The sequence below is a fragment of the Fundulus heteroclitus genome, chromosome 11 (genome assembly GCF_011125445.2).
Source record: "Fundulus heteroclitus isolate FHET01 chromosome 11, MU-UCD_Fhet_4.1, whole genome shotgun sequence".
Classification (NCBI taxonomy): Eukaryota; Metazoa; Chordata; class Actinopteri; order Cyprinodontiformes; family Fundulidae; genus Fundulus; species Fundulus heteroclitus.
This window is the reverse complement of record NC_046371.1, coordinates 25,865,446-25,891,736: the sequence shown is the minus strand read 5'-3', so window position 1 is coordinate 25,891,736 and position 26,291 is coordinate 25,865,446. Positions and strand designations below refer to the sequence as shown.

Here is a 26,291-nt window from a genome sequence, read left to right as displayed (position 1 = left end):
AGTATTAGCCTCAGCTTGCATCAGTTTATCACACTGAAATTAATCCTCCTGATTATCGTGCTTTTCTTCTTATCCTTTAAACGGAAACCCATAAGCTTCTTTCGAACACAATAGACTTGGGTTTAATCTGTGTCGATTATAGCTGTGGAGGAGGGGGGGGGGGGAGAGACGTTGTCTTCTACACCTGATCCGGACAAAACCAGCAGGTGAGCTGAACGTCTTCCTCGGCGCCGCCTGCTGAAGCGCCCTTGAGCTGAGCACTGACCCAACAGCTGCTTCACTGTAATTACTCAGCCGCCGACAGAGCAAGGTTGCGGTGGAACAGGGGCAGCACCGTGGCGTGAATGTGTGTCATCCTGCCCGCGGCTGCAACCGCTCCCCTCCGGCTGCTGCTGCTGCTGCTGCTGCTGCCGCACGCCAGATTGTGCTAAATGCAGTTTGCGAGCGCCAGCAACACAACAGCAGTCCACCTACGGGACAGCCGGGGGGGGGGGAGGGGGGGCCTGAATGTGGGAGGTGCCATTGTGCTCAAATTTCCTTTTCTCTCAGCGGACTTGTTCTCACTTCATTAGCTTCCGCAGTCATCTCCGAGACGGCTGACGGAGTTCAGAGAGCTAAGGCTGATCTTCGAGCGTGAAGTGTTAACTGCTGCTGGTGGGAACAGAGATAACAGATTAATTCTCCAGACAGGACTCGGCACCCTGCACGGCAGAGGGGGGTGGGGGGTGGGGGGGGGCACGTTGTGCTGTTATTGAGGCGCGTCACGCTCCACGCTCCTTCATATCGAATCCATCATGTTTGCAGAGACTGCCACGCAGATTTTCCCTGTGACACGGAGGGTACAATTGAGCTATTTCTATTCAAAAATGTAGACAGAGACACCCGCTGAGAACTTTATGCGATACTCCAGGAGGGCCTTACAAAAGCGTTCACACCATTGTCACATTACATCTACAAACTTTTGGATATTTTGGAAAATGGGATCATGGTTTTCAAGTCCTTTTGCGTTATGCATGTTTCCTCCCCCTTTACATCAATACCCCTAAATAAAATCCAGTGCAAGCATCTCCCTCCAGACGTCCCCAGCCGCATGGCTCCACGAGACAAGCTGCATGCCACAGGCCTGACTGTTATGAAAGAAAGGTAGTTTGTTACAAGCCACCAAGACGATTCAGCAAATGGATGAAAGAAGGTGGTCTGGTCAGATAGGACCAATATTGAACTTCCTGGCCTAAATTGAAATCCAACACCAAACATATACCCTGAACACACACCATGGCGATGAAGAAGCACGGTGGTGGCAACATCATACCTTTCTTCAGCAGGGACAGGGAGGCCGGATTGACGGGAAGGTGGATGGAGCAAAAAAAGACTTGCTTCCAACAGGACAACGACTCTAAACGCACAGCCAAGGCTGCAACATAATGGTTAAGATCAAAGGATAGTCACGCGTTACAATGGCCTAGTCAAAGTTCAGACGGAAATGCAAACCGAAAACCGATTCTCTTCATCAAATCAGGCTCAGTTTAGTCTATCTGGCAAAGAAGACCGGGCAGAAATCTCAGTCTCCAGAGGTGCAAAGCTGGTCAAGGTATATCCTAACAGACATGAAGCTATTATTATTGCACAAGGTACTTCTGCAATTTTACTTCTGTTTCACAATAAAGCACTGCTTTGTGTTAGTTCGTTATGTGAAAGTCCAATAAAATATGTTAAGGTTTGTGGTTATAACGTGACAAAATGTTAAAAGACCCAGGAGGTCCAAATTATTTTGCAAGGCACTCTATAAAGACATTGGACTTTGATCCCAACATTTAGACGAACACCAATAAAACATAAAAAAAATAATAATAATAACTGCGGCGAGGAACAAAGGCTTTTTCTAAAGAAATTGAAAAAAAAAAAAAAAAAAAAAGAAGCTTCAAACGATACAACCAGCACCACCTCACATTGCACAAATAGTCAGCCTGAGCGGATCAGGTTGGCAGGGCATATCAGAGAAGAGTTCTTTAAGCTTACTTTTTTTTTAAGCTTAAAACATCAAAATACATTTTTAAACATTTAGAACAAATCCGCTAATTTATTTATCGCGCATCTTAATACATATTTGAACATGCAGAAAGACAAACTCCACAAAAATACAGTTTGTTTGTGACGTGGACCTCCATTGCTCACAGTAACGGTTCATATCCCCTCTTGAGTCGTTAAAAAACAGCAGCGGCAATGCCTTTGATTTCTCAATTACTTTGAAGAACAACTATTTAAGTGTTGGTCATCTTCTTAATTAGTGATTTACCATGAGAGAGGAGCGAAGGGATCAGGCCAGGCACTTTGGCAGCAGCGTTAGCCTTCTTTACAAACTTCTCTGTAATTGTTCTGAACGCAAGACGGGCGAGCTTACCAAAACCTTTGTGTCATTCCGTGTTTCACAATAAAAATTGCACTTTTGCATCCATCTAGGGCGGGGCTTAAACAACAACATTAAGATTTAAAAAAAAAAAAAACAACAACAAAAAAACAGCTACTTACAGGCATGTGTGACGGAGAAGCTATTAGAGGACTCCAAGTTGTCAACGTTGTAATTGAGGTGGAAGGGTTTTTCTGTCACATTCTGGTTGGTGTTGTAGAGCTGGACGGCAAACCTGAAGGCGCTGTGCTCCTGCACTGTGGAGCGCATGAACAGTCCACCTGCAGGAGATGTCACACAGAAAAGTGCTGGTCAGATTTTTAGAAAGGGCCTATCAGGGCTTTTTATTCCTCAATAGGTAGATGTTTTGCAAACACTCAACCCTTACAGATCGCAGTTTTACAATAAATATGCAACCAAGAAATCCCCCCATTACATATCATTTCATCCTTTCACGTCGTGCAAGATGATGGCCCCCTTTGTGCCTTCAGAGCACACCATTGAGATGGTGAAGCGAAAGGGGCGTGGCTAAAAGTCGCAGCAAAGTCAACATCCTCATGCAGGCTTTTCAAGTCCATTAAGGGCATCAAAGCAGAATTTTTCCACGCCATTCTCAACATTTCGTTATCTGCGTCGGAGTTTGCTGATGGATATGTCTCTGGTCAGACGGAGCTCACGGTGCTTTTAGGTTTGTGACTACCTGTTGATCGGCGGCATCGTGTTTTAATCAGGTGACTTTGAACCCCCATGTTTCCGTGTCGGGACCATTCAGTTGATTTTGGGGTGTTCGAACATGTGCAGATCACGGAACGACAGCAGGATCTGAAAGGGGTCACTGTCTTTTATAAGCTTCCATTGAAACCATATCACGCTTATAAGGCCACGTTTCAGTGGGGTGTTTGATTTAGATTTTATGTTGGTAATCATTTCACCAACCAAAAGGAAATGGACTATATACCTTTAAAAAAATATCACAATTAATTCACCCACTTTCATAGCTGTTTTAATACAAAAATAATAAAATTTAGGTCTTTATTTGTTGTATGACTTTTAAAAACAATAGATTAAAGCAGCGCCGTGTGACGGTTAGCCACTAGGGGCCATAGACCTGTAATTTCCAGGTTTGGCATTCAGACATTTCCAGTGTCTGAATACCACTGGCAACACTGCACTGTTGCGAAATTAAAAGATCTCCCTCCGCATAATCTGAAAGCAGACCACGTTGGACCGGCTGACTGAAAAGTCATGGAGTTACTTTAAAGGAGCCGTGGCAGAGGAAGACGGAGCAGATCACAGGCTCAATCATCTGATCGTGAAAGGCTGCAGGAACTTCAACAGAGCAAGAAGGGCTGACATGCAGGTTTGTGATCTAAATTTACTGTGTTTTGTAATATTAACCATGGCCATGTCCAACTTTGACTCCAGGATGAGAAAATTGGAAGCATGTAAGGTTAGCTCTTGTGTTTAAGGGGAGCTCAGACTGCCACAAAGCGGTGCTCTGGGTCACATGACCCACTCTGCACCTCTCAAGTTACATTGGAGAGGTTTTGAGTAGGGCAGCCTGCACTGAGCATCCACACATCCCAAGTGCTATATATTGACCTGAAAAATCATTTAATATGTTTCAAATGAAGCTAATACTTGGCTAAAAATGTACATGGTGCTGCTTTATATACAAAACTTTTTTTTTTTTTTTTACATGTTCCTTCCTTCTTTTAACTGTATTAAAAGAAGGAATTTTTACTCGATCAAAATCTCAGATTTTTAGAACATAGTCATCCAAACACACAGCAATCCTTAAATTAGATGCTCCACCAGAAGGCAAAAGACATATAGAGAAGGTTTCTGTGGAAAGTACCAGCTTGTGTGGAAAGGGCACCAAACTGGTCCTAGCCCAGAGGCCCACATCCTTATTGAGCTGGTTGGCATTGCCAAAGTGCCCGAATTTAACACAAAAATAAGTTCTTAGATAAATATTTATATTTCTGATTGCTAATTGGAAATTGAAATATTAAATATATGACATTTACAAAATATTTTAAAGATTTCTTAATGAAAAAAATCTAACTACATCATTATCTAATTTAATAAGAGAATATTTCCTACAAAAAATGAATTAATTTCCTAAAAAGATGGATTCATCATAGAATAAAAGCTAATTCCTATTAAATATTTCAGCATTACCCATAAAAGCAAGTGGGCGAGACTATAACACTGCTTCAGACTTGCTGATTGGTCTGCAGCTGACTTGCTGTGCATGGTTAACCAATCAGACAGTTTATATTATTTAATGATGGACTATAGCAAAGGTATCATGAAATAATTTAATACTAAAATGATTATATATGCTTTCAACAAATGCATTAACGTTTTAATCAATCATTTCCTAATGTAACTATAGAATGTAAAAGTGACTAAATGAATTATGTATATAAGTATATTTTCCAACTATTCCATGTAGCCTAAAAAACTTTATTCTAATGATCACATATACACAAATTAATTTAGTAATTAGATAAATTATTTATGTAATGTACTGTGGCACTTTTTGCCCTCGGTAGATTTCAGTCCAGTCAGTGCAGCATGATTGTGCCTCAGAATATTATTATCAACACTTCTATAAGAAGCAATGCTCTGCAGATTGTCAAACTGGTGAACCGGTTTTCTCCATCCGTAACAAACCAAAAATACTCCCTCAGAATCGCTTGGGTAGAAAGAAGTGGACTAAATTTGCAACCAGGGCGAATAGAGGGTGCCCATAACGCGTTATAGCAGGACATATCTGAGCTTTTTATGTATTTTTTTTTATTTTAAGAAGCTAGTTGAACTTACCGATGTTGATTTGGTTTGGAAACCCTGCCAGCGAGTCCCCGATGAAATGAAGTAAAACCAGGACCGCCGCAACTGCGCGACTCCGCATTTTTCCCCGAGAAGTGAGATCAACTCCAGGCGTGTTTGTGGGTGACGAGAAGCAGGGAGAACCATTAACACGGGTTGGAGCGCAAAGAAATCCACAAGATGCGGCGGCTGATCGCTCTCTCTCTCTCTCTCTCTCTCTCTCTCTTTCTCTCTTTCTCTCTAACCGTGCGTGTGTGTGCACCCACGTTGAATGTGTGCAAGCGCAACTGCAGCGCCAGCCCACTGCTGCTGCTGCTGCTGCTGCTCTAAGAACCTAAAGCCAGCGTTTTATCTCAAAGATGGAGGTGGTGGAGTGGAGCGCAGCGCAGGAGACGGGCCACCGGATCTCCTCACTGTGAGGATCAAGACCACTGAAATGGGCCAGAGCGAGAAAGAGGAGGATGGAGAGGAAGAGGGAGAGAGAGAGAGAGAGAGAGAAATGAGGAGGAGGGAGGGGGCGTTTATCAAACTTGTTCTGACGTTGAATTGTAATAAGTGCAGCCTTCCTCCCCGCGTCACTGCAGAGTTGGTGTGTGTGTGGGTGTGTGTGGGATTTTGTGTGTGGTGCAGAGGCTGAGCAGCACGCACAGGCATTAAAGTCAAAAGGGAGAACCGATATGCTGACTTGTGGCTGTGCGTGCGCGTGTATGTAGGCCATGTAAGTATGTTCTCTCCATCTTCCCGTCCATCCATCCATCCATCCATCCGTCCATCCATCCTTCCCAGCATCCTCCCCTGCTGTGCTGTGTGGGTGCAGCGGTAGTTCTGTTCAGCATAATCCTGCGCTGTCCCCTGCAGGTGTTTCAGAGCAGAAACCGTAACCGGGGGACCAAATGGGCTGATTTATGTCCGTTTAATCACTGACTGCCTAACGATCTACCAGATGTTATATATTAAGATACTAAGAGAAGCATAGGGTGATAAAAAATAAATAAAATAAAAATAGAGGGTGCTTCGGGCTGCTAAGTTGGTTATTTACAGGGGCTGTTCCAGAATTTTTTGAAAGCCAGTAATCAGATGGGGGCCATTAAAAATCTTGAGAGAGGTACACTCTCAATCTAAATGAGGGTTGATCAAACGTTAATAGTTATGAAGGTCAAAAAATGTATTACTGAGTGTTACAGGAGCAGAGGTGGGTAATAACTAGTTGCAAAAGTCTTCATCCCCCTTGCCTTTTTATCCATTTTGTTACAATCCAACATGTAATTTGAATGTTTCATATCAAATTTCATGTGAGGGATCTGCATAAGATAGTCCATGTTGGTGAAGTGAAATGATAATATCAAATAAATAAATATATTTTGTACAGCAAAAAATAGGCACATGCACCCAACTCTCTTTGCTACGAAGCCCTTAAAAGGTTCTAGGGCAACGAAATGAAGTCCAACTGTGTGCAGTTTGTCACATGATCTGTCAGTATAAACACACCTTTCCTGAAAGGCTCTAGAGGCTGCAGCAGCACTAAGGTAGAGGGGTCACACCATGAAGACCAACAAACTCTCCAAACAAGTCAGGTCCAGAGTTGTTGAGAAGTACAAGTCAGGGTGGAGTCATAAATAAATATCAAAAGTCTTTCATGTTCCCCTGGAGCACCATCTAATCCACCAGCTTCAAATGGAAAGCACATGGTGTCACCACAAACCTGCTTATAGAGAGCTGGCCACCAGATCTCAGAGAGATTGGGTCAGGAGGATATTAATCAGAGAGGCAGCACAGAGAACAAAGGTAACCCTGAAGGAGTTGCAGAGCTGGAGACTGGAGGACATAGGAACACAATAAGCCATACCCTCCTTAGAGCTGTGCTTTATGGAGGCGTGACCAGAAAAAAAGCTATTACTTAGTGTTAAAAAATAAGAAGGCATGTCTTGAGTTTCCCAAAAGGCATGTGGCCATCTCCCCAAATGTATGGAAACACTTTGGCCACCAAAGAAAACACTGTCTGGTACAAACCCAACACATCCCATCACCCCAAGAACACCATCATGCTGTGATTTCCGGTCCCTGCTGCTGTTTTTCAGCAGCAGGGATTAGAAATCTGGCTCAAGCTCTTGAACAAAAGCATGTCTGTCTGTGATTAGAGACTGGGTAAGCGGTTCACCTTCCAGCAGGACAATGGCCCAAACCATACTGCTAAAACTCCAGAGATTTAAGAGGAGACATTTAAATGTGTTGGAAAGGCCTAGTCAAAGTCCAGATCTTAATCCAATTGAGAGCCTTGGCTTAGACTTGAAGATTGCTGTTCACAAGTAAAAACCCATCCAACACGAAGGAGCTAGAGCAGTTTTGCCTTGAGGAATGGGCGAAAATTCCAGTGGCAGAATGTGTGAGAGAGACTTATCCAACCAAACTTGCTTTGCTGTGCAGACATGCTTAACTCCCCAACCCCCCTCTCCCCCAGGTGGGAATCATTGGAAACTAGAGCGTCTTACCTGTTAAACAAGATACAGCACGTCTATGTACCATGTGTGCTGGTCAAGTAATTCCACTGCTTAACGGAGCTTACAAAACTACCAGTCACTGCTGCTGTGTTCACAGGAGCGCGGTCTGTCACATGATCTGTGACAGACTGAAGCTGTTTTTTCCCCCCTCTTTCAACAGGTATCGCCATTGCAATGCAGGAGAGTAGACAGGTCGCTGTAGAATCTTTGTGAAAAGATATGAGTCATGATTTATGGGTTTTCTCTTCCTTTTATTGATTTATATTGTCCACAATAGTACATGTTTATGAATTACAGTGTAAATCTTATTATCAAAGGCTTTGTCATGTGCAGAGTCCTACAATGGAAATCAGCCCTTTTACTTGACTTGCTGCCCTTTTATAAATTGAAAAACACATTTGACACATTGTCTAACAGGTCCGCCTGGTGCACTGCCAACTAAAACCTTTGTAATACAAATATGTTTAAGATGATTCAATCCAGATTTGCTGCAATTATAGTCAAGATGTGAATTGAGGCTTATCCTATATTTTAAAAAGGGTTATAATGTAGTTTTGCAGTGTTTATTTTGAAAAATATTATATAAGGCTATATATAAACATAGGCGAGGCTTAGAGAATTAGATTTTTTTCTTTGTTTAATAACCTGTGAATCGGACATAGTGACATTTGCAATAGGGGTTCCACTTGAAAAGTATTCTTTAATGCATTAGCTTCAGACATATACTAAAATTTGCATTAACACTTTATAACTTTGGAGCTGTAGTTGATTTATATCAGATATGTAATTTCAGGCAAAAATTGCTCCTTAAACCATTTGGCTTTGAGAGGTTGAAACAATTGGTTTGGCAAAGAGTTTCTTTTTTACTAATTTGTTACTTTGCGATTATGTTGTTCATTTGAATACGGCTAAATCTGAATCTTCCATTCAGTTTAACCGTTTAGTATTACTGAGTCACTAGTGACCATAATTAGATTTTAAGATAACGAGAATATACATTTCTGCAAATGAACAACATAATCGCAAAGTAACAAATTGTTGGTCACTGGGTCACTAATAGTCCTTGTTTAGTTTAAAAAAAGCTGTCTGGAACAACATGTGCAACACGATTATTACACCATAAACATAGCAAAGGATCCATTACCTGCATCGTTCTGGGCAACACTGCATCAAGTAACTTGGGATCAATAGGCAAATAATATCTTGCCCTGAAATCCAGCTTATTACCTTTTACATTAATGGTCACTTTTACTTGCTGTATCTATACGTAACATCTGGAGTTCCACTCGGCAAGACTGTTAAAATCAACCGAAAAAAGCTTCCCTTTTGCATTAAATATGATTTTTGGGTGTTTGCTGTTCAGCGGTTTCTTTTTCATGTCCTACAGCACTTTAAGATTGAAAACACATTATGAACTGCATGCTGCAGTAAGATCAGGAATAACTTTACACTGAAATACCCTTATTGGATTCCTCTAGCCTGTTGAACTGTGTTTGGGGTAAACATTTATCTCCCTGATGATATGGAAAGTTATATTGTTTTATCCACTCTAGTCTTGCTTACTCACTGCGGGAGGCTGATGTAATTTGATAAATGAGATGCAGAAATATAAACTGATTGTGTAAAAGAGGCTCATGCAAAAACATCCACTCACCAGAAAAATCTGCACATCTAATAAACCTCAAAAGTGGAGCTTGCTATGCACTTTAACGGCATTCCCTCTGATGCAGATCTGCTCAAGTAAATAAATACTCCTCTTTTCTGCCGTTGGAGGCTGAGCGCGTCTGCTGTGCGACGCAAAGGCAAGCCACGGTCGGTACAGAACTGATACGCTCAATGACTTCCCAGTACCAATACATCTGTTTCTGAAAGTGGTAACCTTATTTTATAAATAGCAACCGCTTGTTATAACCCGCAGAATTATGCACGCAAGTTGTAAGCCTAAGGGAGTGGAGTGGCCTCAATACAGACACATCCAGTGTGAGAATTAGCAGTGTTTTCAGAGATCACACGGCTGCAATCAGACACATCCACCACACATTAAGTCATCAACAAAGTCCAGTCAATAACTTACTAATAACAGTGTTGCTGTAGGAGGTGGTCATGGCACAGATTTAAGGGTTTGCAAGGACATTTCTTGAGGAGTGTGTTCGCAGAGTTACAAAGAATCTGGATAAAGCACGGCTGTGCTGTGGAAGGTCAAAGTTAGTCGTAATCGTTGTCAATCCTGAGGCATCAGCAAAAAGGAAAGAGTAATCTATAGCTTACTGAAACTGCAGCTCTCTTTGGGAAAACCTCGCCATGATGATGGCAGCATCTGTCTGAAATTTCAGCGGCTGTCTCTAAATCAATGGCACCCAGTGACAGGGTCTGAGAGGTAGCTGGACCAAAATGCAGACGGGCAGGCGGCATGGTGAAAAGAAGTGTTTAATGAACAACAAACCAAACCTAGAGGGAAAACACGAGGAGCAGGAGGGGAAAAACACAGACTTAGGAAGGCGAGACAGAAACAGATAGCAAGATTTAGAGAAAGCAATTATGATTTAAGGAAATGAGATCTTAGAAAAACCCAAATTTTGAACAAAAGTGATGGAGCTCTGTGTTTCTGTGAAACAAATCAGTTTATGGAACAATCTGAACAACAAAAAACAAAGAATCACAATCAATATTTGCATTTAAAATGACAATAAAAGCTGCTATTCTGAGTGAATGTCAGTTATGCCTGATTGTAAATAATCACGTAAAAATTCATTTTTTTTAAGAGTATACAGAAAATGAAAGTAAAGTCAAATGTGTCTTTCAATTTTGGAGTACATATTTCATTTTGTTATCTTTTTTTGTCATGTATATTTTGGTGCTTATTGTGTTGTTGTTGATGCTTTTGTAATTTAAGTTCTTTGTAAATGTATAGCTTTAGGTAAAGGGGGCAGATAACATGATATTCTTCTCCCTTTCATTTAGGACTTTAGAATGTTTCTTTTTATGTTATGTTGGTTTATTTGAACACAATGAATGAAATAAAAAATTTAAATAAATAAAAAAATAAATCCGGCTATGAGATCAAGACAGCAGGAGTTTAAGCAGTGGGGACTACAGGTGAGAGGCCTGAGGGATAGTGAGCTGGAGCAGGTGAACGGAATGAGCTGGACTGCAAGGTGGCAGAGCGCAGGAAACAGAAGGAGAAAGCCTAACTAACGTGAATGGAACTGATAGAAAATACAAGAAAAGCCAAATACACAAAGAACACAGTAGTAAACTGGGAAACCTAATAAAGAAAACTACAAGATAATGAGCACAGAAAGGCAATAGGTCCTCCACATCATGAGACCGAGTGGCTGTTAATAGATGTGCTATTTCCAGCATATTTACATTGAGGCTTAATGGTTATATGTTAATTGATGTGCACTAATTAATAATTAAAGAAGTAGAACAACAAGAGGGGGTTGCCCACTCTCCATTCAGTGGACACGAAAATAAGCAACAGAAAACCTTTTTTCTCGTGCTGCTCAGTTATGAAATAGTAAGTAAAGAATATTTATTAAGCGCCTTTCACAGACAAAGCAATCACAAAGTGCTGTACAGAAAACCAATGAAACAGCAATTAAAATTAAATAATAAACAAATATGGCCTCAGATGGAGAGCCGTGTCGTCCGCCTCTGCATCTCTGCAAGTCTTCCCCAGGAAGAAGAAAAATGCTACTCCATATCCTCACATTCACTGACTTTAGGTGAATGTGAGGTGTGTCACTGCTCTTATCATTCAGAATCTAACTTCTATGGTTCTCCAACTATCTAGCTAACATGGTGAGCTTTGCATGAGGTCGCAAAGATCTCAAAAGATTTAGGGTTACACTGAAATGTCAACCAGATATCTTGAATCTTGATCGTAGAGTAATAATCTATACATTCATCATTGCCGAAAAAAGACAAATGGTACGTTCGGATCAAACCCAGCAGACGCAACTATTTGTGTTAGTATTAGCCAATAAAAATAAAATAAAATAAACAGTTGAGTTTTCTAAACTTTTCTTTACATGTTTGTTAGTCAGTTAAAGGAAGAAAGAGGCAACCCCCTTTACCATAAGAGAAGAAGTGCACACACCAACCCTGATGGTAAAAAGACAAAAAAAGCATTCTTTGGCGCTGTCCAAATGAAAATGAACAGTATAATCTTTTAAATTAAACAATTAAGAAAAAAATCTGCACCCACACGAGAGGACACAGGACCCCTGAAAATGCTGTAGCAGGTATGCCGGGTCCATTGGTGGCACTGTAATACTGACACAAAAATATGTAAAAATACTGGGCAAAAAAACAAAAAAAAAACAGGCATGCACAGACAACTTATGTAAGGTCAACACAGCAATATAGCGGGGGATCAGACTCAAGCATCTACACATGTTCAACGTAATCTTTATGTGGATTGGCAAGGGACATGCCTTGTAGAGCTAACTCTTTAGAAAACAAGAGATCGAGGGCACTGCTAACAAAGCCAGTATTTTCCTCAGCACAAAAGCAACACTAGATGGCACCATCTTTGGTGTTTTTGTGAGAGTGATGCACATGTGGGTTATGGAGAGAGGTGAAGCTATTATGTCATCATCTTCAGCTCGCATGTACAAACAGCATTTTGAAACAGCTCTGTTGAAAGTCACTAATGATATTCTCATGGCCTCAGATAATGGACTTGCGTCTGTACTTGTCCTTTTAGATCTCAGTGCTGCATTTGATACAGCTGATCACATTATTATCCTGGAAAGACTTGAACATACTGTGGGGATCAAGGGGAAAGCATCAGGCTGGTTTAAATCTTATCTGTCCGGCAGATTCCAATTTGTTCACGTTAATAATAAATCTTCTCCAAACTCCAGGGTCACTTGTGGAGTACCACAGGGTTCAGTCCTTGGGGCAATTCTCCTTACTATATATATGCTTCCTATTGGCAAATTATCAGACAGCATGGGATTAATTTCCACTGTTATGCGGATGACACTCTACGCTATATTTATCTAAAATTCCTGATGAATCCAATAAATTACTTAGAATACAGGCATGTTTTGATGACATCAAAACCTAGATGACTTTTCTGGTTTTAAATTCTGACAAGACAGAAGTTGTCATCTTTGGACCAGAGTCCTTAAAAAATAAACTTCTTAATCAATCACTTAATCCGGATGGCATTAAATTTGTCTCTGGTAATAAAGTAAAAAAAAAAAAAAAAAACCTTGGTGTTATTTTTAACCAAGACATGAGTTTCCCTTTTGCATCTCCAGAATATTGACCAAATTAGAAATACTTTGTCCAAGAGTGACGCTGAAAAACTAGTACATGCATTTGTTACTTCAAGGCTGGACTATAGTAATTCTTTACAATTAGGAAGTCAACAAAATTCAGTTCAAAGTATTGAGCTGATCCAAAATACTGCAGCATAAATTCTGATGAAAATTAAAAAGAGGGTTCATATTTCTCCTATTTTAGCCTTTCCTAGGCTTCCTGGTAAATCAAGAATAGAATTTAAAATTCTCCTTCTAACGTATAAAGCCCTTAATAATCAAGCTCCATCATACATCAGAGCTCTGATTACCCCGTATGTTCCTAACAGAGCACTTCGCTCTCAGACTGCAGGTCTGCTGGTGGTTCCTAGAGTCTCTAAAAGTAGAATGGGAGGCAGATCCTTTAGCTATCAGGCTCCTCTCCCGTGGAACCAACTCCCAGTTTAGGTCCTTGGGGCAGACACCCTGTCTACTTTTAAGACTAATCTTAAAACTTTCCTTTTTGACAAAGCTCATGGTTAGAGAGGCTTAGGTTATCCAGAGCTATCTCTGAAATGATGCTGGTATAGGCTTAGGCTTCTTCAGGACATCAAGATCTATTTCTCTCACTCAAGTGAGTTCTCCTACTGTTCTCCAATTACTTTATTATTTCAACTTTTAACTTTATGTTTTCTCTGTCATTTTTCTCTTTATAGTCTTACATCTAGTCCAGGTGGGGACTTCATCATTTTCCATCCATCTATCCATCCATCCATCCATTTTCCTACACACATATCCCTGCTGGGGTCGCAAGGGTGCTGGTGCCTATCTCCAGCTATCAATGGGCGAGAGGCGGGGTACACCCTGGACAGGTTGCCAGTCTATCACAGTGTCATTACCATATAACATGGAAAAGATTCCTGGATCAATGCGTGCTTCTGTGCTTTTTGTGTCTCTGCTCTGTCTTCTCTAATCCCCAGTCGGTCGAGGCAGATGAACGTTCATACTGAGCCTGATTCTGCTGAAGGTTTTTCCCTCCTGTTAAAAGGGAGTTTTCTTCTCCACTGTCACTTCATGCATGCTCAGTATGAGGGATTGCTGCAAAGCCATGGACAATGCAGATGACTGTGCACTGTGGCTCTACATTCTTTTCAGGAGGAGTGAATGCTGCTTGTCAACACTCGATGCAACCTGCTGGGTTTCCTTAGATAGGAAACTTTTTGACCAATCTGTCTGTATGATTTGATTTAATTGACTTTGTAAAATGCCTTGAGATGACATGCGTTGTGAATCAGCACTTTATAAATAAAATTTAACTGAATTACAGGGGTTGCCTCAAAGTTGCATAATTTCCTCGTAATAACAAATACACTCATTTATCACATTCAGCAGAAAAAGACAACGGCTTTTTTGGCAAATGCTCCTTTGATACCAAATCAGGACACCTTCATATTCATCTAATGAGCTTAGTCTCTTCCAGTAATACGTTACGTCACCAGTATATTTTTTTTAACTTTGTATCTTTTCTTTTTCTAACCCAATATTTTTGGGAATGTGTTTAGTCGATTAAAGTCTAAATAATTAATATTTTTCAAAAAGCTGTGTCGTGATGAAGAAAATAACGAAAAGGTAAAGCTATTTGACACATTTAACGTGATATAGAACTCTTTTTTATAACTTGTATGAATCTAAATGATCTTCTTGTCACATTGTCGTTATGTTAGATGTAATGTATCAATAAACCATAATGCAGGTTTTATTCCAGGTCACTGCTTCCCTGCTAGTGCTGACTGTAAACACTCATTTTTACACCATTATCTGCATCAGCATTTTTGTTTGAACTTTTGTTCAAACAAAGACTGTTTTGGGAAAAATAAAAGCAATACTTTCAGGAAGTCCTTCAGCCGCTACATTAATGTGTTTATATTTCATTATATGCATCATTTTGCTGTATTACAACAGCAACATATGTGTTGAAAAGAAGGGTGGCCCATGGCTATGTTTCTCCGTGCAAGAATGAATCAGAGTCGTCTGTCATAGCAGGGCTCATTTTTTCCAATCTAATGCTGACAGATATTGTGTGCAGATGGTAGATATAATCCCCTACACCACCTCAGTTCAGTGTGTAGCAAACTATATCTGTTATTTAAAAAAAAAAGCAGCAACACACAGCTGAAAAGGACCAGCAAGTTCCTTCAGAAAACAAAAAAGCAACTTAATAAAATTGACACTTAATAGAAAAGATTAACTTTGATTTAAGAAAAAGAAAATTGTAATTACCTGCTGCTTTTTCAAGGCCTTATTATTAGAGACACGTCTAGAGAACCAAATGGTGGCGAGGCAAAGAATTACGGATGAAAAATTCTATAATAAAAATCGACAGAAGCACAAGTCACCAAAGGTAAATTGCTTAGAGATCAAAACAGATAAAAGAAGCATTTTTATTATCAATGTTCTAATCTCCCTCACGCTCTATTAGCTTCTGGTATAACAGGGCAGTTGTTTTATAGAAAAGGAGTTCGATTTCTTCTTTTTCATATTTTGCTTATAGTTTTGTGTTAACATTTTTTTGCCTTGTCTCTCTGGTTGATTTGTTTTTGATTTTTTAAATTTTACAGCAAATATACATTTCTGTTTTATCCCGTGAATATGCTTTGGTTAGACTCATTGTCCTGATTAAATATGATTTGATTTGTACCAAACTAAATACTTATGGCTTTCTTCTCATCACTCTACCAACACCAGAATTCACTAGAGGTCAAATGCTTACAGAGAAAAACAGATATTTTGTAGATCTATGTCCTGGTTTTGTGAAGGACATGAGAGTAAATAACCATTATTTTTGTCCTAAGTCACTGATAAACATGTTAAAATAAAAAAAATCAAATATGGTTTTCCATTGTAAACTGACTTAGCTTTGATCTTTGACCATTTTCCTGGTCTCTGCTGGAGTTAAGCCTCCGCATAGCATGTTTCAATGTGGGGATGATACAGGAAACTTCACATCTTTAAAAAAAAATACAATCTTTTTGGTCGCTTGAAAGAAATAAAAAATAAAATGTCAGGCTTTCAAATTTTCTTGGTATCGTTATTGATACGTTAGACAAAAAAAATAATTTTCCTCATGTTTTCTGCACTTTTATATTAGGTGTGTAAAATATACTCATTTGTATGTCGTACATTGTATGTTGGAAGGTCTTGGAAATATTTGTATCAAAAATGACACATTTGGAGTTATAGGGTTACAAATAACTTTTGATTTTAAGAAAGAAATCTTTTGTTTTTTGAGTAAAATACAGTTTAGGAAACATTATTTTAAAAATTATAGCTCACATCAACCCTGTTTTCTTGGGTGGGTTGAGTTTATTTTTATTATTATTATTAGTAGTAGTAGTAGTAGTAGTATCATACATTTTATTTAGAAGCGCCTTTCAAAACACTCAAGGACACTTTACAGATGTGGATAAAACAACAACAATAGAGCAAATAAAACATCATCAATAAAAGTTAAAATCTTAAAAAGGTGTGTTTTGAGTTTAGATTTAAACAGATGTAGAGAGTAAATATAACGGATGTCTGACGGGAGTGAATTCCAGAGTTTGATGGTGTGATGTAAACGCAGCCAACTTTTGAATAAAAAAAAAGTATTCATCCCAATACTTTGGTAGCCTGGTTTACACCCAGTGTATTGTACCGAGCAATTTCAATACCATACCACTTGGGTCTAAATTAAATGTATTAATGGAACCAGAGACCAACTTAAGTCTCCCACAAAAGGGTATGATTGACTCAGGAAAAGATTCATGGCACAAAAATAATGCCTTATTACCAGTATGTGCAAAAGATGGCAGATGTTGATTATCAGTCCTCCTGCAGATCAGATCTAACATTTCTTTGCTTTAAGCCCAGGTAGGTGGACAGCATCAGGTAAGTGATAAAAATAAACGTGCTATTATTGTATGCTAAACAAATGAAGCTTAGTCATAGTTTCTCTCTTTCGGTCTCCAACAGGGCTGAAGCTCAGACTTCTGTAGACTTGCCTGCAGCAAACCAACACAACAGCAGTAAATAAATAACCAGCTAAATAATTCAAATTCAGCCAACCCCGGGAAGGGAAACTGTTTGCAGCTGTGTAGTGATCTGAAATCGGACAGTTCTCTTTCACTGTAAATGCCTGAAACAATGCCCCACATCGCACGCTGCATCTATAAATAGGACTCCTTGGCGGCCTTTCCTCATAGGCCACTGAGGCTGCTGTCTGCCCCGCAGCACAGCAGCCTTCCACGGATGCACACAAGCCTCCACCGGGCTCCTTTGCAGCGTGCAGCTCTGGTGGTCTGCACCCCTGACTAACTGGATCATCTCAGCTCAGGCATAGCTTTCAGTGTGCTGCGACCCCGGGGGCCAGGCAAAAACTTTGGACGACATTGTGGACTCACCATGACACCTTGACGCAGCTAAAAATCCAAACAGAAGTCTGCACCTTTGTCTCACAATTGAATCTGTTTGTAGCTCGTAGCTCTCTATTGTAATAAGGAGTGGCGATTTTATTTGTATAACACATTTTAGTAACAAAACAATTCAAAGTGCCGTGGTTAATAATAGAGGGTACCTAGTGTCCAGGATAGACATTTGGAAAATAACTACATAGAGCTGAGACCAGATAATTTGCCTACAGTGTATAAAAAAAGATTATTTCTCACTGTCTGATAAAAAATAAACTGTACTTTTTCTTGTTTTAGGCCAGTTAGTGTTGCCCAAATTATTTCTGTTTGCCAGATTAACGAGACCCCGTAGTGTTTCAATGCTTTAACTTCCTGGCTGATCTCTTGAGATGTTTATATATATATATATATATATATATATATATATAGATAGATAGATAGATAGATAGATAGATAGATAGATAGATAGATAGATAGATAGATAGATAGACAGACAGACAGACAGACAGACAGACAGACAGACAGACAGACAGACAGACAGACAGACAGACAGACAGACAGACAGACAGACAGACAGACAGACAGACAGACAGACAGACAGACAGACAGACAGACAGACAGACAGATAGATAGATAGATAGATAGATAGATAGATAGATAGATAGATAGATAGATAGATAGATAGATAGATAGATAGATAGATAGATAGATAGATAAACCCTCTTTGCTCATGATGCCATCTGTTGTGTGCAGTACACCAGACAACCACTAAAAATGGGGCTGCCACCCCCTTACTTCATGGTTAGGATATTGTTCCTAGACTTTGGAGCGTCCTTATTTTTCCTCCAAGGGGAAATTTTGCTTAATACGACCACAGGACTCCACAAAAAATAAGACATTGGGCAGGAGTGCATGTTAACTATAATCTGGCTTTTACATTGCTTTTGGACTTGTTACATTGAGGATACTCTTACCAGCTTCAGCGAGCATCTTCACAAGGTCTTTGGCTTTTGCTCTGGTGATGATATGGACATTTCACACCAGAAACATTTATCTCTGGGACATGTCTCCTTCCTGAAGGGTTATGATGGCTGCACTTTTCCATGGTGTTTTAAGTATTCACACCGATAACCAAGTCACATTCAGGAATCTAGGGATTGTACCCAAGGATGAACCAGACCTGTGGAGGTCCACGGTTTCCTCCCTCAGATTTCTTTAGATTTTTCCATTAATGTCACACAAGGAGGCAGCAGCTTAAAAAGCAGTGACATATTCAACCTGGGCTTTCCAAAAACTGTATAAAGGCATAGTAAGCTTAATGTATGTAAATTCATATATTTTTAGAAAGTTAAAACAAAAACTGACAATTAGCTGATAGAAATAAATTTGGTAAGCCTGACCTAACACTAAATGTTATGTTACACAGTAAGAATGTAAATGTTGTGTGTGGGTTTTTTTTACACAGCATATTCAAGTGTCTAGCTTCGGTTGTGTTAGAAGAAGTACAAAATCCAAAAAGAAACCTGGATTTCAACATCTGAATGAGCTTGCAGTAGTAAAATCAACTAATTTAAAAACTTGGCAGACTTAAATGAGGACTGTCCCCAGGAGAAGTCTACTTTGGGGAGTTTTGACAAAAGTGTGACAAAATGGATTGCAGGTGGCGTAATCTCTAGCCTTCGCGACACATAAAGCACCGAGAGTGACTTTGGCTAAAGAATCCTTTATTACAAGAAACCTAGATTTCTGACAAGGAGCCCTAAAAAGGGAATAGTGAAAAGCTGAAGGGAGTAAAAGCAAAGGCTACAGATAGTGGCCTGTATTTTTTTGCTCAGAATACAAAATTAAATCAGTATTGGCTATAGGACATATGGCCCAAATATTTGAACTTTGTGTTGAATTGTTAGTGTTTCCTGCAGCATTTAACACGAAAAGTTAATATTTGTAAAGCAAAATGACATTTTGTACAGGGCAGAAAAATGACCTTCTATGTCATTTTTTGATTTGACACTGGAACGACTCCATCGCTTGCTTTCTTCTTTTCTCTTTCAGGACCACTTGAAGTGTTTTTTCTTCTCTCTTTTTTTACGCCTTTAAGTCATTAAGTGTGAATTGTTAATAAAATTGGTCAAGGGTTTATTGATCTGCTTTTACTACCTTCACAATCTAATTTTCTCGGTGGACTGAAATGGTGATAAAGTATTTATGAGTTTCCCCAACATGATGCCCTGCTGACGCGCTGCCCCCTTCTCCCCTGCTCTCTGAAGGCTTATAAATATATTTCTCCAGGCTGTTTCATGTAATGTTCGTTTTTTTTTTTTTTTTGCCCCCCACTCAAGGGCAGAACGACAAATTTGCACAGTTTTCCTAAAAGGTCTGCACGAAGAAAACCTTGAACAGGCTCTTATTGCAATAAAGCCATAATGTCCTGGCCGGGAATTCTTTTCCTGAATAAGTACGTGAATTAAGATGGCAGGTGGGACATGCTGAAAGGTACTTAGTGCGGACACAGGGTTCTGCTAAATGCATACCCCTCAAACCATTTCATATTTCGTCAACAGCAACATTTTATGAATTTCATGGGGATTTCATGTGACTGACCCACACAAAGTATTTCATAACTACGAAATGAAAAGAGATGACACATGATTTTCCCTTCTTTAGTTGCATGCATTTGCATCCCACCTCTCATCATTTACGCTGACGTATCTCCTCAGGGGTCCACCCCAATTGGCAAATAGTCCAGCCGTGTGTAATCTAACCTCTGTGTAAATCCAGCTGTCCCGTGAAGGCCTCGGAGGTTTATTAGAGAACAATAGTGAACAAACAGCATCGTGAAGACCAAGCAGACAGGTCAGGGAGGACGTTGTGGAGACGTTTAAAAACAGGGTTATATAGCAATATCCCAAGCTTCCGGGCATCTTACAGAGTTCTGTTCATCACCTAAAATTGGAAAGAGCGCTGAACAACCGCAAACCTACCAAGACGTGGCCGTCCATCTAAACCAGCAGCCTGGGGAGGGGGAGGAGACGGAGAGCATTAATCAGAGAAGCAACCAGGAGGCCTATGGTAATTCTGGAGGACCTGCGGAGATGCGCTGTCCAGGTAGGAGAAGCTGTTGCCAGGACAACGTTTTCGTCCACTCCATAAATCTGACCTTTATGGAAGAGAGAAAACTAACACCGCACATCACCCCGACAACGCCCGTCCGAGCAAATTTGAAATTGACATTAATGAAAATGTTTAATCCCTGTTTTCACGTTTGATTAAAAAATAAAATCAAAAACTAATTTATTTCCTTGCCACTTTAAGTTGGTCTATCACTTAAACTCTCAACATTATAGCTGGCATTTGTAAGGTAACAAAATATGAAAGGGTTTAGGGGTTTAATGACTTTTCTGCGGCACCTCCCCATTGGTATGTTTTAGTTTAATTACTTTTAGTTTAATTAGGGGTTTTTATAGGGTTAATAATACAATACGATAATACTATACAGCTAAAACCTGCAAATAACTCTGAAGAAGCAAGTTTCACTGGTAGAGAAGAAGCAGAAACCAAATCAAATCGACACTTGAAAGAGAAACTGCCTCGGTGATGTAAACATAGAAAACATAAGCCTTGAAGTTCAGAAGTTTTAGGCTGTGCTGCAGCTAAATAACCAAAAAAAAAAAAAATAGGAACCAGTGAAACACACTTTGGTTTAATTGCACTTTATTAAATGTGAACAGTCTGCTCCTCCAATGCTAGAGACCTCTTTACTCTGTTAGATGCTGTCAGCTTTGACAACACTGCCCTCTGCTGGATTTATGATGAAAACGAGGACAGACACTGTGGTTGGGTGCAGCTCTGTAGGAACAGCTGCTGGCATCACACAGAAATTTTTCCTCTCACTAGGATATTTAGGACCTGGCCTAATAGGCAGGGTACAACGCTGCCTGCAAGATGAGATCTTAAGCTCATCTTATTACCCCAACGATCAAAGATCAAATGGAACATTTTAACTTTGAATTATATATAAAGTAGCACATTCTTAATGTAGAAATATAGGCTTCACTGTTTTATGAAATGTACATTTTCTCCTACATCTCACTGATCTATTTAATAAAACCTAAGCAGGACAGAGTTGCTCAAACGGCTTTATTCTTCCAAACTATTGCATCACATGCATTTGTCCTCTGCTTGCAATGATGAATCACCACCTGGAGTAATAAGTGTCCCAGCAAATTATCTCAGAGAAGAGGAGTCAGGAGTTTATTAGCGCTCTCGCTCTCACTGGGATCACCATTACTGGGTTTTTTACCTGAGGCCTGAAACTTTGAACTACTGCAAAATTTATGAGAATCCACGACAACATGACAAATGGCACAATTATCTGGTTTATCATGGTGTTTATGATCATCCGTCCAAATGACAGCCCTATATAAAAGAAAATTTAAATAGAATACACACACACACACAGACACACACACATGAAAATGAAATGTTCTCACATCTTCCAAATCTGCCAGGAACTTTTAAGAGAAAGATCACAGATAAAGCAGCCAAAGCTGCAACACTTTAACTCAGCCAACTGACCTCTTTACTGTATTTCAGAGTTCAGGCAGAAATGGAAAAAAAACTGTATATCTTTTTGGGCTTTCATGGGACTATTGATGAATTAAGTCTTGTATACGGTGCCATTTTCTGCATTTTGTCACATTAAATCAACAACCATGTCATTATTTTATTAGGATTCATATGATTAGCTAAGTTAAAAACAAATACAAATAAAAATCTGATAACAGTGGCATCGTGCCCCATTTGTTCTTGTGAGTAATCTAATCTCTCAGTATAAATCCAGATGTTTTGTGAAGGCTCCAGAAGTTTGTTAGTGGACATTCGTGAACAACAGAACCATGGAGACAAGATGCTCCCACCACCATGTTTCACTGTGGGTATGGAGTTAGTTTGGAAATGTGCAGTGCTGGGTTTTTTTTTTTTTTTTTTTTTTTTGTGGCAAACTTGTCTTTCTGAATTATGGCAACAAACAATGAAATCTAGTTTCCTCAGACTATAACACCATAACACAGTCTCCCAAAGGTTTTGGGAGAATTTAGCCATAGCTGGACGTTTACTATGGGAGAAGAGGCTTCTGTATTTCAATCCTTGTCCTAGTCCAGACATATTAGAGAATGTGGTTGTCACATGTGGAACACAACCAGCATTAACCGGGGACTCCTTGGTCTCCTTCGGTGTATCTATCAGACTTCCATCTTCGCTTTGAAAATCTTCTCTTTTTGTCAATTACGGAGACGCGTCCAGTTTTAGTAATGTCTCTGTTGTTCCGTACTCTCTCCAATTATCGATCTTCTTTTTCTGTCGTCTGTTTTTTCCTTCTCATGGGTCGCCGCAGCGACACATCTCTCTCCTTCTAACACTTTCTTCCAGCATCTTCTTATCTCACACCAACTCCCTTCGTGCTCTCCTTCCCTCCTCCTATAAATCTCCTCTTGGGTCTCCTACCTGCCAGATCTAGCCTGGGCATCCTTCTGCTGATTTACTCACCATCTCTCTTTTGTACATGTCCAAAACAACTCAGTCGGGCCTCTCTGGCTTTATCTCCAAAACAACCAACATGAGCTGTCCCTCTGATGTACTCAGTCCTGATCCTATCCATCCTCTTCACGCCCAAAGAGAACCTCAACATCTTCTTCTCTGCTAACGTCGCTGGTCTCACCGCCGTCTTGTACACCTGTTCTTTCATTCTCGCTGATAGTCTTATCACACAACACACCTGACGCTTTTCTCCACCCGTTCCAACCTGCTTGGAAATGTTTCTTCACCTCTTTCCCACAGTCTCCATTACTCTGTGCTGTTGACTGTAAGGATCTAAAATCCTCCACTTTCTTTATCTCTGTTCCCTGTAACCTCGGGGCTCTGCCTGTCATTCACGCACGTTTTCTTTCTTGCTACAGCTAACTATCATTCCTATCCTTTCTGGAGCAAGCGATCCCCTCTAGATTTTCCTGCACCACTCTAACATGCTTCTCTGCTACTGCAGACTTCCTCATACAGCACCACAGCTCCTCTCTCAGCACCCACGCTGTCACATGCTTTCTCGAGACTTTACGTTAGCAGCAAGAAGATTTTCAAACCGTACTGGTCCTCACAGATCCAATCCAATCCAATCCATTTTATTTCTATAGCATATTTAACAACAGAAAAAGTTTCCAATGTGCTGTACATAACAAAAAGTAAAATAAATATAATGTAATTAAATAAAATAAATAAACTAAAAGGACACAGATGACCACACAACTACGCGGTGTTAAAAGCCAAAGAGTAAAAGACGAGACTTAAAACACTCCACTGTGAAGGCTGTTCGTACATGGAGGGGCAAAGCATTCCAAAGTCTGGGGCCAACTACAGTAAAGACTCTGTCCGCTCTGGTTTTTAGCCTCGTCTTAGGCACTATTAGCTGAAGATGGCCCTCAAGACCTCAGAGCACGTGCCGGAGAGTAAATCTGGAGAAGGTCGGTGATATATTGAGGAGCCATCCCATTCAAGGCTCCAAACACAGACAATAAAATCTTAAAATCAATCCTAAAACGAACAGGGATCCAGTGCAGAGACGCAAGAATTGGTGTAATGTGTTGATGTTTTCTGGTCCCCGTTAAAAGACGAGCCGCTGCGTTTTGGACTAACTGCAGACGGGAGAGAGCTCATTGGCTAATGCCTGAATAAAGTGCATTGCAGTAGTCCAGACGGCTGGAAATAAAAGAGTGTAAAACCTGCTCAAAGAGGTTAAAAGATAAAAACGGTTTTACCTTAGATGAAAGACAGAGATGATAAAAACACGATTTTAAAAACGCTGTTTATTTGTTTGTTCAGTTTAAAATTGCTGTCTATGGTGACACCAAGGCTGGTTACTTTGGAACGCACAAAATCCTTCAAAAGGTCCCAAGACAGAGATGGCACTTCCAAACACAATCACCTCTGTCTTGCTTTCATTAAGCTTCAGAAAGCTTTTTGACAGCCAAGCCTTGACGTTACCCAGACAGTAAAGAAGGGGTGTCAGGGGGCTGTGACTGTTTTTAGCAATTGGCAAACAAAGTTGACAATCATCAGCATAGAAACGGTACGCTGTACCATGTTTGGCAAAAATCTCTTTGAGAGGAAGGAGGTATAGCGCAAACAGATGCTCACTTCGGACCTCAGACTAGCTTCCACCACTTTTTCTCCTAACTCCACTCTGACTCAACTTTATTCCTCTGTAGTTGTCATAACGCTGCCTGCACATCTCCCATGTTCTTGAGAACTGGTCCCAGCATACTTCTCCTCCATCCCTCAGGCATCTTCTCGCTCTCTAAGATCTCATTGAATAGTCAAACACTCTTCGGCTGTCTCTCCCAGACGCTTCCATACCTCCTCAGGTACATCATCCCGACCTGCTGCCTGTCTTTTCATCCCTTTCAAAGCCTTCCTTACTTCATCCGTCTTTGCCACATCCTGATGCAGCTTCATCTGCTTTCTGTTCTCTTTTTCCTCATTCATCAACTCTTCAAAGTACTAATTCCACGTTCCTAATACACTTGTTACAGCTGTCAGCACATTTCATTCTCGATCCTTAATCACCCTAACTTGGAACACCTTTCCCATCTCAGTCTCGCCAACCTGTATTAATCCTTCTCTCCCTCCTCACTCTCTAACCTACCCTACATAGTCACTGTACACCCTTTGTTTGGCCTTAGCGACATCTACCTTCACTTTACGCTGCATCTATCTGTACCCCTGGTGACTCTGTCTTCAGTGTCCCACTACTTAGTTGATCTCTTTTTGTGATCAACTCAGCCTCCTTGTCTACTTTCCTTCCAGAAAACATACCAAGTAGTCTCCCTGATAGTCTAGCTAATTTGCACCAGTACCTTGTCGGTCTTCAGCACCAGTGGAAGTCGTTGTTTACCTGGACCTAAACCAAACTGGTATACAGATTATTCTTGACTTTCACGGTAAATTTGGCTAAAGTTTTACGCAGGAAGCCCCTTCCTGACGCAACCCTCTGCATTTATCGGGGCTTGAGATGTCACAAAATAAGACACAGGACACCGCAACCCCCTTTGAGGCTTCTTTCTCCAATTATTGGAGACTGTCTTTAGTGTGCCATGGTGTAACATATAATGGTGTTGATCTGTTTGTACCTAGTCACTGACAGAAACCTTTGTATGGTGAAAAGAGTTAGACTTTTTTTGTAACCTCGCAAATCAAACCGTGGCTTTAGCTACAGAATACAAACAGCAAACGTCAAGAAAATCCTACCGCTGAACTTTGTTTACGATTAATCAGATTCTTTACAACTGGTGAGAGGTGTATATACCTAAGACTGAACGATGAAGCTGAACCTGTAGGTGGTCCAACAAAGGATTAATTAAGGGTGTGCCCACGTATGGGTGTGTATAATGCACAGAGGTTCACCTTCCAGCAGGACAATGATCAAAGCAAATTCATTTATTAGAATAGCAAATTAAAAGTCTGGTCCAAAACGCAATTGAGAATCTGTGGCAAGACTTAAGAATTACAGTTCGTGGATGTCCTCCAACCAGAGTTGGAGCTTGATCTATTTTGCAAAGAATGGGTAAAATCTTCAGCCTCGAAATGCTTGAAAGGTGATAGAGACACGCTCTAAAAGATCTGCTGCCGTAATTGCCGCAAAAGGCAAGGCAAGTGTATTTAGCACTTTTCAGTAACAAGACAATTCAAAGTGCTGGTCTACAAAGCTCTAAATCAGGGAGGCTGAACAGCAAAGCAGATTTATATTTCTAAAATATTTTCACATTAATACTTTTCATACCCCTTTAAATTTATGCACTACATA

The 26,291-nt window shown here is 40.2% G+C and overlaps 1 protein-coding gene across 7 annotated transcripts in view; it reads right to left on the bottom strand.

Annotated features, from left to right (window-relative positions):
• gria3a (glutamate receptor, ionotropic, AMPA 3a) overlaps positions 1-5,569 on the bottom strand; it is a 141,057-nt gene extending 135,488 nt beyond the window's left edge. For 6 of the 7 annotated variants that reach the window (XR_004931942.1, XR_004931941.1, XM_036143267.1 and 3 more), the window contains exons 1-2: positions 5,240-5,424; positions 2,530-2,688 (exon numbers count right to left, since the gene is read on the bottom strand). Coding sequence is in view for 5 of the 7 variants with exons in the window: in XM_036143267.1 (XP_035999160.1) it covers positions 2,530-2,688; positions 5,240-5,327 (247 nt within the window). In the remaining 2 variants the exon portion in view is untranslated. Of the gene's footprint in view, positions 1-2,529; positions 2,689-5,239 lie in introns of all 7 variants that reach the window. The other variant, XM_012867125.3, reaches the window with a different exon arrangement.
• Between the last annotated feature and the right edge of the window lie 20,722 nt (positions 5,570-26,291).